Source organism: Mirounga angustirostris, unplaced genomic scaffold (assembly GCF_029215605.1).
Source record: "Mirounga angustirostris isolate CCGP_5_RB_7025 unplaced genomic scaffold, mMirAng1.0.hap1 SCAF_7, whole genome shotgun sequence".
Lineage (NCBI taxonomy): Eukaryota > Metazoa > Chordata > Mammalia > Carnivora > Phocidae > Mirounga > Mirounga angustirostris.
Window position 1 is genome coordinate 42,327,420 of NW_026991715.1, and position 12,393 is coordinate 42,339,812.

Genomic DNA, 12,393 nt, shown 5'->3' on the forward strand with positions numbered 1-12,393 from the left:
AAAATTCTGTTATTCTCTTTTGAGGCCACAGTTGACTTCGTGCTTTCTGTGGTACGAGTTAATGATGAAACCTGACCCAAGTGTGTGTCCTAAAACCCAGACTGCAACATTACTTTTTGGAGTGAGATACTGTAATCTGTAACTTGAAAAACATCACCACTTGACTGCATATAATTCATGTTTTTCTTTACAGGTCACACAGTGTGTAATTGAATCTTTACTTCCATGATGTATTTTTATCTTCCTTCTTTCACCTTCCACTAGGCTTTTTGAACTATTGAACACAACTTCTGGACCCCTGATATTACCAGAGAGAGCCCCAGGGGATCTCTAACATTCTCTAAAGTGGACCTGTAGAGACTATTTCCCTGTGTGAATTAATCCTACATAAGTGTCTTCTACAATCTCTCCTCCTTCTGTTACAGACTGTGATTTAGGCCAGTGGGGTCTCAGAGTGCGGTCCACTGAACCCTGCGGGTGGGGTCCCTAATAGTCTTCAGGGGTTCCATGAGGTTAAAACTATATTCATAATAATATCAAGATGTCTTTTTCACTGTGCTGCTTTTTGCTCCAAGGGTACAATTGAGACAGTGAGTGAAAGTATTGGGCTCCTTGGAACAAATCAAGACAGTAGCATCAATGGACTTAAATTTAAAAAAATTGTCATTTAAGTTATTAATGTCCAGTAAAAGTGATTAATTTTATTAAATATTAACCTTCGAGTATACATTTTTGACAAAACAGGAAGTACTCGTAAGCAATTCCACTATATAATGAAGTATGACAGTTGTCTTGAGGCAAAACACTTGTGTAATTGTTTGAGTTGCCAGCTAACCCAGGCACTTTTTTTTTTTTCACAGAACACCATTTTTATGACTCATAGACAAACTATGGTTATTTGGAGTTGCCTATTTGCAGAAATTTTCTCAAAAATGAATAAAATAAGCCTGCCATTTCAAGGTAAACAATTGACAGGAATTGCTGCCAATGACAAAAGTCCAGTTTTCAAGCAAAAATTAGAATTTTGAAAAACCTGTGTGCACGTTCTAAGCTTGACAGCTTCCTGATACATAAAGGCTTTTCTGATAAGATCAGTGGTGATATTAACAAATGTGATTTTTATTTTTATTTTTATTTTATTTATTTATTTATTTTAAGATTTTATTTATTTATTTGAGACAGAGAGAATGAGAGAGAGAGAGAGAGCACATGAGAGGGGGGAGGGTCAGAGGCAGAAGCAGGCTCCCTGCCGAGCAGGGAGCCCGATGCGGGACTCGATCCAGGGACTCCAGGATCATGACCTGAGCCGAAGGCAGTCGCTTAACCAACTGAGCCACCCAGGCGCCCTAACAAACGTGATTTTTAAAAATTGTATAATGAAATGTGTCATTTGGAAGATATTCGCAACTAACTGAACCAGTATTTTCCAAATGACCAGAGCAAGATGTTATAAAGTCATGTATGGGTATAAAACCCATTTAAAGTGCAAGGTAGACTAATGGATTTTGACACAACAGAGTATAAAAAGTTCATTGATATGCCGACAGCCCACATTGCAACTAACATTTAGGAAACTAACACTTGTCAAGTTTTGGTGTAATATCAAAGAAAAAGTATCCAAAATTATCTCACAACACCACTGAAATATTCCCTTCTCCAACTACATGTTTATGCAAAGCCAGATTTTTTTCAGACACTTCAATCAAAACAAAGTATTGCAAGAGATGGAACACAGGAGTAGATATGGGAATTCAGCTGTATTGTATCAGGCTTCTGTTAAGATTATCAAAGAGATCTGCAAAACAATGTGAAGATAGGCTATTCTTCTCATTACAACTTGTTTTTGGTTTTGGAGAATAGGTTATTTTTAACTAAAAACATGGTATTTATGTCAACATGTAAATGTAATGGGGTTAATATCGCTTTACGTGAATAAATAGTTTATTAAAAATTTGTTTTAATTTCTAATGCCATAAATATCGATAGGTGTAACTCACGTCCACAAAAGCTCTCTGGGGTTCCCCATTTTTAGAAGTGCAAAAGGGTCCTGAGAACAAAAAGTTTGAGAATTGTTGATTAGGGAAAAAAAGAAGATGAAGAGACCATGGCATAAAGGGAAGAAGAAAGGGAGAAAAAAGAAAGAAGTGCCAGTCGAGCGGGCATCAGGGCTGATGGATTTGGGCTCGTGACTGTCATTTTGCTCCACCGAGTTGAGAACATGTCACCCTCTGTTAGACAATGGCAAACACAATATTAAGGTAATGCTGGCTTTGTACATCAGCAAGTTCAACAATTGTAACCAATTTTATACATCGCTGAGAGGAAGAAAACCAGTGACTGCTGGTGCACTCACCTGCTCTCCTGGGAGAGGAGTCTGATGCAGGCCGCGTGGCCGCAGTACAGGGCGTAGGCCAGGGGCGTGCTCTCCTTGGTGTCTCGCAGGTTGCTGTCCATGCCCAGCTCCAGCAGTGACTGGACACAGTCTGCCTTCCCTGCAGCTGCAGCCCAGTGCAGCGGGGTCCTGGGGGACCACAGGGGAACAACACAAGAGTCAGAGCACAGACATGGCCCAGGTTGCTTAGCTGGCGACAGGTCCTGTTCAAAGTCTGGGCATGGCCTGAAACACACGTTGCTATGTAGGCCGTGGAAGTGGTAAGCATTAGATGCGGCTTCAGGATGATGGTGTGTCTGTCGGAGCCTGTCCTCTAATTCTAAGCATCCCCTGGCCTACTGCCTTCTCTGGCCTTCCTGAGAATGTCCTAGAAGAGGAAGTAGTGGGTCAAAGGCTGTGGATAATTTTCAGGCTCTTTATACACAGGGCCAAGCTGTCTTCTAAGAACATTGACTCAATTTAGCCACCTACCAGCTGGGTCCCTATTCCTTCCCTAAACTGAGTGTTCTCAAAGCCTTCAAAAACCTCTGCCAATTTGGTAGGCAAAATGATACTTCAGGGTTGTTTTCTTCTGCATTTCTTTAATAGTGAAGTTGAACTTTTGAAATACATTTTTGTCATTTGAGTTTCCTCACTGAAATGACTCTTAATATCTTATGGCTGTTTTTCTGTTAGATTATTAGTTTTTCTTATTATTTATGTGGGCTCTTTATGTATTAAAGGTATCAATCTTTTTGCAAACATTTTCTCTAATTTGTTACTTGACTTTTAATTTTTTAGTGATTTTCCATAAAATTAAAAAAAATAACCATTAATCATCTCTTCACTTTCGTTTCTTTCATAACTTTATGCTTAGAAAGCCCTTCATCAGCCAGAAGGTAGGTATATATTCATCAGTATCTAAGCCTTTATTAAATTGTAAAACCAGTATTTTCTTAGGAAAAAAAAGCAAGAGACTGGGAGAAAATACTGTAATTTATAAATTGCCCTGGGAAACACTCAGTCCTGAGGCAGGAAAGAAGGGCATGGACAGCTTCTCCTTGGCTTTTGGTGGGGCCTCAACCTTGGGCAGAAGGGCAGCCAAGTGGGCTCTCAGACATGGAGGCAGCTGAGGGGCTCAACCGAGAAGGGCTCAGTTGGGGCTATCAATGAAGTAATGAGCCTTAATATTTGGAGAGTAGCCTTGTCCCCAGTGTGGCCAGTGCCCCGAGGTGTGGATTGTATCTCCTGTCAATCAAAGCATCCTTCACCTCAGATTATGCTATGGGCAGCAATTTGAGACCACTTAATAGGACCATATTTTTTTTCAATATAGTGATCAATCACAGTGCTAATTTGAATATGTGGCAGATGTGATTCATTCCACCCTACTTGAGAGAGGTCTCCAGACAATGTTTATTATGAAATAGGATGAGGCACCAGCCAGATTATGCCATCCTGTTTAGAGGATATATTGCCAGTAAATTCAGTAGATGAAGGGCTGGACTTCAATTTCGTCAGGTTTACTAACACATGACCACCCACTGGGGAGCAGCTTGAAATATTTCTTCACAACAACTGTGAAGACTGACTGTTTTTGTTTGTTTTTTTTTTTAAAGATTTTATTTATTTATTTGAGAGAGAGAGAATGAGAGACACAGAGCACGAGAGGGAAGAGGGCAGAGGGAGAAGCAGACCCCCCGCTGAGCAGGGCGCCCGATGTGGGACTTGATCCCGGGACTCCAGGATCATGACCTGAGCCGAAGGCAGTCGCTTAACCAACTGAGCCACCCAGGCGCCCCAAGACTGACTGTTTTAATTCTTCGGACTACCAACATGGAAAAAGAGGTCCGGAAGAACAGTGGGGAAACTGAAAATATTTTTCAGAAAAACAAGGGGAGTATATAGACAACTCCTAACTAATACACATAGAGCTTTTGTGCACCATCTGTAGTATCCAATTTCAAGTGATCTCAGCTGTAATTCCTTTCTTATCTCCAAACTTCCTGCAAACAGAGCAGACTGGTTTCAGCCATCACAGCGCGGAGTTGGAGGGTGAGAGCCCATGATGGAAGAAATTCATTAGAGATGGCCGAGGAGGTAGTCTCTGAATGGCAGGAAATGATGGCTCTGAGCATGCAGCATTGGTTGAGGTATCAGCAGCTATGGAATGATTTATAGGACATGTAAACATCCCCTAGAGAATTCCCAGAAACATGGGGGGGAGGGGAACTTGATAGAAGACTATCTTTCCTGAAGATAAATGGGTTGGGTATTAAAGTCAAGTCTGACCCCAGGGGCTGATGAAACTTGGGACATTTACGCCACATAAGCTACTTCTGGGTCACATGTGCTGTGCCATCAATCTCAGGCTAATTTACACCATGTTTTATTTTAATTTTAATTTTTTAAAGATTTTATTTATTTATTTGACAGAGAGAGAGAGACAGTGAGAGAAGGAACACAAGCGAGGGGAGTGGGAGAGGGAGAAGCAGGCTTCCCACCGAGCAGGGAGCCCGATGTGGGGCTCGATCCCAGGACCCTGGGATCATGACCTGAGCCGAAGGCAGACGCTTAACGACTAAGCCACCCAGGCGCCCCTACACCATGTTTCAAATATCATAGATCTATAAAGTACTTTAATATCTAGGAGGACTAGGGCCCCCCACATTTTCCCTCTATTTTTTTTAAATCACTGCCTTATTTTTCTTTCCTTTTCTTCAAACACTTTCTGTGAAGAAGGAAGACAGGAAATCACAGTTACTACAAATGCTTAAGGTACTTACACCTCTGAAAATTTTGAAAAAATTCTAGTACCGAGGCAAGCTCACAGTTTCAGCGTGAAGGCACAGCTGTGTGAAGCAGAAAACGTGAAACAAAACAGAGGGCAGGATCTGTCAGCGCAGGCTACCCAGCAGAGCCTTAGAGCAGGAACTACATCCTCCTTGAGACTTTACTTCACCTTGAACTCTCCTTGGACCTTATCTTTTGTACTCTCTTCCCTGAGGCTTGTGGAGCTGGATTTTCTTTGCTAAGTGTGTAATAATGCCGGATGGGAAATATCCTCTTCAGAGCTGGTTCTAAAAGTACTTTGAACTAGGCAAACTCTTCTCCAGCCCTCCTTTCTTAAGATCCGAGCGGAAGGCAGACGCTTAATGACTGAGTCACCCAGGCACCCCAAATGTGTTGCTTTTTTCGCCTTTTGGATTATTCACCTTTTCTCTTCATATAACTTCAGTCCCGCTACTGTCTTACCTGCTCAGGATCAACATCTGCTCTTAGGAAAAGATCTACTTTCAATGACCTATACTTTAATTTTAATTATAGTCATGTTAACCATCTCCAGCTCCTGAGACTCAGATGCAATCCAAGATTTTTCCCTTGTGTTGCAAGGATTTCAGATATCAGGGAGTATGAGGTGCTTCTGGGAGTTTATCTAAAGTTAGGATAAATAGGTGGCTAATGTTGCAAGAGGGTAAAAAAAAACAAAAAACAAAAAACAAACATAGTGTGTAAGCCTTTTACTTATTTTCAATAGTCTTGTTTGTTGTTAGATTATTCTTGTATTTCCATTGAGTCAATGCTTAACCAAAAGAAAGATTAGATAAAGAGTGTAATTGAAAAGCTCTAATAGTTGATCATGGGGATGAAAAGCAATGTGGATTAAAAGTTCTCTGGAAGACGAGGGTCCAAGTCTTCCTTTAAATGCTAACTACCTCTGAGATAAGTCTCTTCCCTTTCTGGATCCTTTTCCATGCCAATATATTTTTAATGATGGGGGGGAAAAAAAGCTTGATAAAGTCCTATCTGGTTCTGAATACAAAACCTCTATTATGCTCTTGTCTGGATAACAAGAACTTGTTAACTTTATGACATAATCCAGGAATGAAGAAAAAAAAAAAAGACTTACTGTTAAGAATAAAAAAGAACGTATAGCAGGAAGTTGACCTACAGAAAGCCTTCTGAGAACGTTTAGCAAAAAGTGGAAAATCTGACAATACTATACAGTCACAGCGTTTCTCTCCATAACAATGATTTTTCCTGCCCTGACTAAAATAGAGCAGTTGTTATTGTCCCCAGCACATGGGTAAACATTACTGGCAGTGAGGAGATACTCATATAGGATAACCCCTTCACCATGTTCTTTATTCTAAGATTAGCTTTTGGACAAGATGACTGGTAGTCCCCAACACGTCCTGAGTGGCCACAAATACCTGTCGTCCACATCCAGAGCCTGCAGGTTACACTCAGGCACTCTGGCCAGCTCATTAATGATGTCACTGAAGCCCGCGGCTGCGGCAATGTGCGCGCATGTCTTCCCACTCTCGTCGTCGTAGTTGATGATGGACGGACCCTGGTGGTGGCTCAGGATGATGGAGCACAGGGTTCTGTTTCCACTCTGGGGAAGAGAGGTCAAAGGGAGTTCATGAGGTCCAGCCCGGCGCTCTTCCCTCTCTACACATGTTGAGATAAAATACGAAGAGGAAAACAAATGCAAAAAGAAAAGGAAAAAAAAATGGGAAGAAAACACATTTTATCAAACCCTCCTACACATTCCCACTAGCCTCTTGTCACTGCCGGGATTTTTGTTTCCCCAAAGAGCTAAGCTGTCTTCTACGATTAGCCAGCTAAGAAGGACTTCAGTTAAATACAGGAATAGTTGACTGACGTTGGAGCTGGTCCAAGCAGGGGCTACCTACCCAGCAACTTGCTGCTCAAATCTCTGTGCTTTCTTTCCCCGCCTGTGGCAGAGGCAGACCCCTGAGAAGCTGGAAGAGTGAATTCTCATGTTAACAAAATGACCATGAGAAGTACTCACACTGGTGGCATAATGATGACCAAGATGATCCAGTAATGGTCAAATGGCTACAAATTGCATGAAATTTAATCTCCAAAACTCCTTGGTGAAAGGAAATGGATCATAATTAAGTAGCTAATCAATAAAGAAATCAACAAATACGAGAAAGAAAGAACTTCAGGCAACCATGTAAATTGGGCCTATCTCTCTATACAGATCTAATAAACTTTTTATCTTTGAAGGGAGGCTATTATACCCTCTTTTTAGTAAACTGTTCCAGCCTTAAAAGCCACCAATTCTTCCTCGAGAGTGTCCTACATCTCTTCAGATTGCACAAACAGGTGAGTAAAATCTGCATATTACGGGTTTGAATACCTTTTATTGACCTGAAAAATCAAAAAAACATTGCATGAGCATTTGCAATGTAAGATGACAATAAATCTTCAGGGGCGAATGAAAGAAATTCTCATTTTATATCATACAATAAAAAGTTTTATCTTTCAGATTCTCCTGGTATCTCTGGAAAGATCATAAAACGATCCAAATAATTCATTAGCATTTGAATTTTCTCTGAATCCTCAGAGACACCTTGGAACTCCATGCACTAGGACTTATGGGTGGAATGGAGGTTCCTCGGAGGCATACAGAGCAAGTTAAGGAAATGGGAGAGGCAAGTTGTTATTCTGGAAACCCAGCATGCTGGGGTCAGAGACCCGGGCAAGAGAGAGAGTTAGATTTTTTTTAAAAAGCTGTAATTCTGATATGCTTCAAACATTGTTCAGCGGCTACCTCCAGATACATTTTTCCATGTAAAATTTCCTGTTGATCTTCTTCCCACTTTGTTACCCTGTTAATGTACCCCCAAGGTTGCGTTCTAGAACTTGAGTCAGTTTTCACAGTTCCATGGAATAACACTCATTCATTTCACCTTTCCTCTTCCTTTCCCTCCCTTGTCTATTTGCACTCTGGGCTCTCTGGCTCTCCGGATTTCCCATTACTCAGCTGGCTGCTGGCTTCACAATGAGCCATTACACTGTGACCCCTGGATTGTGCTTCCAGTGCATAAGGGGACAGCAGCTGACAACAGTCCTGAAACCTCTTGCAGGACCAAGGGCCAGGAGCCGTCACAGCTCTCAGGAAGAGTGCTGAGTGGGTGTTAAATGCTACAACCAGGGCCAGATACATCATGTGTGGGGCTCAGGGCAAAATGAAAATATGGAGCCCTCTGTTTACACAGCAGGGCACAAGCTTATTCCTTCTTGGTGTCTTTCTTGACATGTCACAGTGATTTTTATTTGTTATTTAGTGTTGTGCTCCTTTGGGCTGGAGATTCTCACCCATTAGAGCAAACCCTCATGGGTGTCTAAGGACCCCTCTTGCAACCAGGCATATGCTTGATCCTGACCCTCCCCAAGTCTGTGTCCAGACCCCTTGCCAGGGGGCTGAGAGTTTGTCCTAGGGAGGCAGGGAGGAAGATACTGGGAGCCACGGTGCCACTGTCCTATCTGACCTCACTAACAAAACAAAAATTCAAAGATAAAATTAATGAGAATTTCCAGATGGCCACCACAAAGCACTATACCCAAGCACAAGGCTCCCTTCTGAGCATGGGGCCCACTAGGGCTGTATTGGTCACATGCCCATTAAGCGGTCCCTACCCACAAGCTTCCTCCTTCTCCTCCACTCAAACCCCCTCTTTCCACCTCCTCCCTCCATCTTCCCATTGTCTCTAATGACTTTAAATTATTTGGATCAACTGGTGAAGTGCGATGGCATGCCTGTTACCAGAAGTCAGCTACACTGAACACATCCAAGCTTTTGTGCCTGCTTTATCAACTTTTCTAAGATTCTTTCACCTGATGTTAAACATATTTTGAAGGAGTCTAAAATACATCTAAAACAATCAAGAGCCCCCACCCCCACCGCCAACACTGACACCTTTTAAAAAAAGTACCAACCATTTGAGAAGGAAAACAGAAGCAAAGAGTTCAGTCAGTTCAGTAAATTTATTTTGTTTACAATCTCCTGGAAGAGCAAAGGAATTCAAGTTGCCAAGGTGATTCCAAGGGCAAAATGCCCTGTCACAGTTCTCCCTTTGAGTGGAAGAGGGAGCGTCAAGCACAGACAGAAAAAACAAAATCTCCTCACCCTGTGCCTTCCTCCTCTCCTGACCCTGAGAGCAGCCATTTTGGAAGTGGCAACACTGACACCCGGGCTGCTTCCCAGGACCTCTGCACCTGCCTCTTCTGGACCCGCCAGCAGCTCCCCTGGGAGCTGAAGGGTCACACACTCCAGAACTCCAACCTCTTATCTTTTTCCTCCAAAAGGCCTCTGTCCTGAATTTTCCAGGGAACTTCTTTGTCTCTACACCTAGCTCTCACTTACACAACACTGTCACTGTATCTTCTTTTCTCTGATAAGAAGATACTCCCAGAAATAATGGGAAAAGCTGTCTTTACCGAGTGAACATTGTGTGCCTGGCACTGTTCCAAGCATTTTCACGCACCAGTTCATTTCATCCTGACAACAACCCTGTGGGGTAGATCCTCCTCTGATGCCCATTTCGTAGAGCAGAATATGGCGGCACACGGGTTAAGTAACTTGCCCAGGGTGACAGCCAAGAAGTGACGTAGCAGGACAGACAGTCTGTCTGCAGAGCCCTTGTGCTTCACAGCTACACCATTCTGTCTCTGATCAAAAGGAACCCCGTCTGTTTATTTGATCTTTCATATTCGTAGTGGAGAAACGAAAGTAAAAAACTCCTGTTTAGGCTGCAACAGCAGTAGCAATGATGTGTGCCTGGCCAAATGAGACCTTTTTCAGAGTGAAACACGAGGTCTTTAAAAGCCTCTGCTCTGAGGGTTGCCACGGTGCACCCTCAGAGGAATTTGAGGGGCCCGAGAGAGCACTAGTCTGTGCGCTGGGGCCTTGGCTCACCGGTTTCCTGGTAACCGCATTTCCTCCTTGGCAAGCTGGCTGTGTCAGGCAAAGGTAGGCTCTAGGCTTGGGAGGCCAAAGGGGGTTACAGAGACCAAGAAGCACCAGAAGGAATGGGATGGTGCCCGAAAGAGCCCTCAGGAAGAAAGGAGAGCGGGGCTTTCCCTTGGGAGAAATGTCATTAAACAGGGGAACTAACAATATTGTACAGGTCCTATTCTTATGGAGCCCTGGAATCCTGCACTGGATGACCAGATGAAGATTGTGGATTTGTTTCTCTGTTTTCTGTCGTACTTGTTCTGTTTCTGTTCATGGATAATTCATACAGTTGCCTTCATGTGCTCTGAAAACTGCTGGGGACTATAGTGCTAGTCATTGTCACTTTATACCTCATGAGGGAGGGTTCATAAGAAGCCTTGTGTGATATAATGATTTATAAAAAAAATATATATGGTCATTCAGATTCCTGAAAATGCTTCAGAGCCATAAAGGTGAAAGGGGTGTCTTGTTATTAAAGAAGGTGACTTTTGGACCCCACCAAGGGTGGGGCTGGTTGCCAGGAGGGCCAACCATGTGATTAGAGGGTTGGAGCTGTCAGTAGCCCCACCCAAAACCTCCAAGGAGGGGAGAGGGGCTAGAGGTTGAATCAGCCCATGGCCCAGGACTTACTTAATCATGACTGTGTTGTGAAGCCTCCATAAAAACCCAAGAGGGCAACTTTTAGGCCCTTCTCAGAGAGCTTCCATGCTTGGGGAACCAGAAGGTTTCCATGTGCTACCAAGCCAGACCCCAAAATCCATGAGGACAGAAGTTCCTTTCTTTGGGACCTCACCCTATGTATCCCTTTAACTGGCTGTTGATTCCTATGCTTTATCATATCCTTTCATAAAATGGTAAATGTTAGTGTTTGCCTGAGTTCTTTGAGCCACTCCAGCAAATTAATTGAATCTAAGGAGGAGGTCATTGGCACTTCCAATCTGTAGCTGGCCAGTCAGAAGCACAGATAACAGCCTCCTTGAGACTGGTGTCTGAAGTGGGGCATGAGGTGCAGCTTTGTAGGACTGAACCCTTCACCTGTGGAACCTGATGCCATCTCCAGAGACACAGTGTCAGAATTGTCTTGAATTCTCAAACACTCTTAAAGACCTTGCCACACACACACACACACACACACACACACACACACACACAAAGTTGAACTAATATATAATAATTTTGCTGCAGGCAGACTGCTAAAAAACAAGATTCCAATGTTCTGACTGCAGATGCTTTTTATTCTAGAAGACCTTCCAAAGGGTCTTAGTGGGAGATTTTGATTGAGTTGGTTATTTGCTAACACATGTCTGGAGAATTAGTACTATTGTGGCTTCTTCTTAGAGGGAACTCCAACCTCCCTCCTTCTCTTGGAAGCAGTGGCCCATTTGCATCACTTGTTGCATGACGGTGACCAGATAAATGGGAGGCTAGGATTTTAGGTCATAAGCCAGAGCCAGATGCATCAGGCTGGGAATACAGCTTCGAGGGAACATCTACCAGTCTACACAAGGTGAACATTTGAGAGTTGAGAGCCTGGGGCTAACCAGAGAAAAAAGATACCTAATAGCCTAAAGTCTGAACCATGTTCATGCTTAGCCCCTTTGGACACAAGCTTTACTGCTTGGCCTGACTCCAGAGGCCACTGTACCCCAAAGCCTGGGGCTGACTGCCCTGGAGAGCTAGGGCAAGACAGAAATTGGGGGGGATGGGGCATGAGGCATGCTGACCCTCCACTGCTGAGCTACTTCATTTCATAGGTTCTCTAATACTGTAGAGGAAAAAAAAAATCTCCTTTCTTGCTGTGTTAGTGTGTAGAAAGGGGCTGAATTCTACTGGCTGTCTGACAAGATGGAAATCTCCAGGAGGACTCTCTCTTGTCCTTGCTAAATGTCTGACTGGGAATCTTTCTGCTGAAATGAAGCCTAGCAGAGAGTAACTCTCAATAAATATTTGCTGAACAATAAATAAATGAGTAAAACAAGCCTGACAAACTATAAGCACATTGCCCTTAAGCACATAGTCTAGAAGGGAAGAATCAGCCATTCCACTGCTTGCAACACCAGTCCTAGACATAAGAAAGTACTAGATGGGCAACTCAGAGGGAACAATTCTGAAAGGGAGCTCAACAAAGAAGGTGGCATTCGGTTGGGTCTTCAGGAATAAGAAAGAATAAGCAGAAATTCTTCAGGTGGAAGGGATGATGTGAGAAGTGCAAGAAGGGTTTCACCAAAACAGAAGAGGGTGACTAAGG

General features: G+C 43.1%; 1 protein-coding gene and 1 long non-coding RNA gene across 2 annotated transcripts in view; one reads left to right on the forward strand and one right to left on the reverse strand.

The window, feature by feature from the left end:
• Positions 1–12,393, reverse strand: part of ANKRD55 (ankyrin repeat domain 55) — a 403,377-nt gene that overhangs the window by 11,863 nt on the left and 379,121 nt on the right. Inside the window, exons 16-17 of the mRNA XM_064596135.1 lie at positions 6,586–6,770; positions 2,354–2,521 (exon numbers count right to left, since the gene is read on the reverse strand). Of these exons, the coding sequence (XP_064452205.1) occupies positions 2,354–2,521; positions 6,586–6,770 (353 nt within the window). The remainder of the gene's footprint in view (positions 1–2,353; positions 2,522–6,585; positions 6,771–12,393) is intronic.
• LOC135365382 (uncharacterized) overlaps positions 10,027–12,393 on the forward strand; it is a 62,031-nt gene continuing 59,664 nt past the window's right edge. The window contains exon 1 of the long non-coding RNA XR_010413071.1: positions 10,027–10,160. This is a non-coding gene — a long non-coding RNA (uncharacterized LOC135365382). The remainder of the gene's footprint in view (positions 10,161–12,393) is intronic.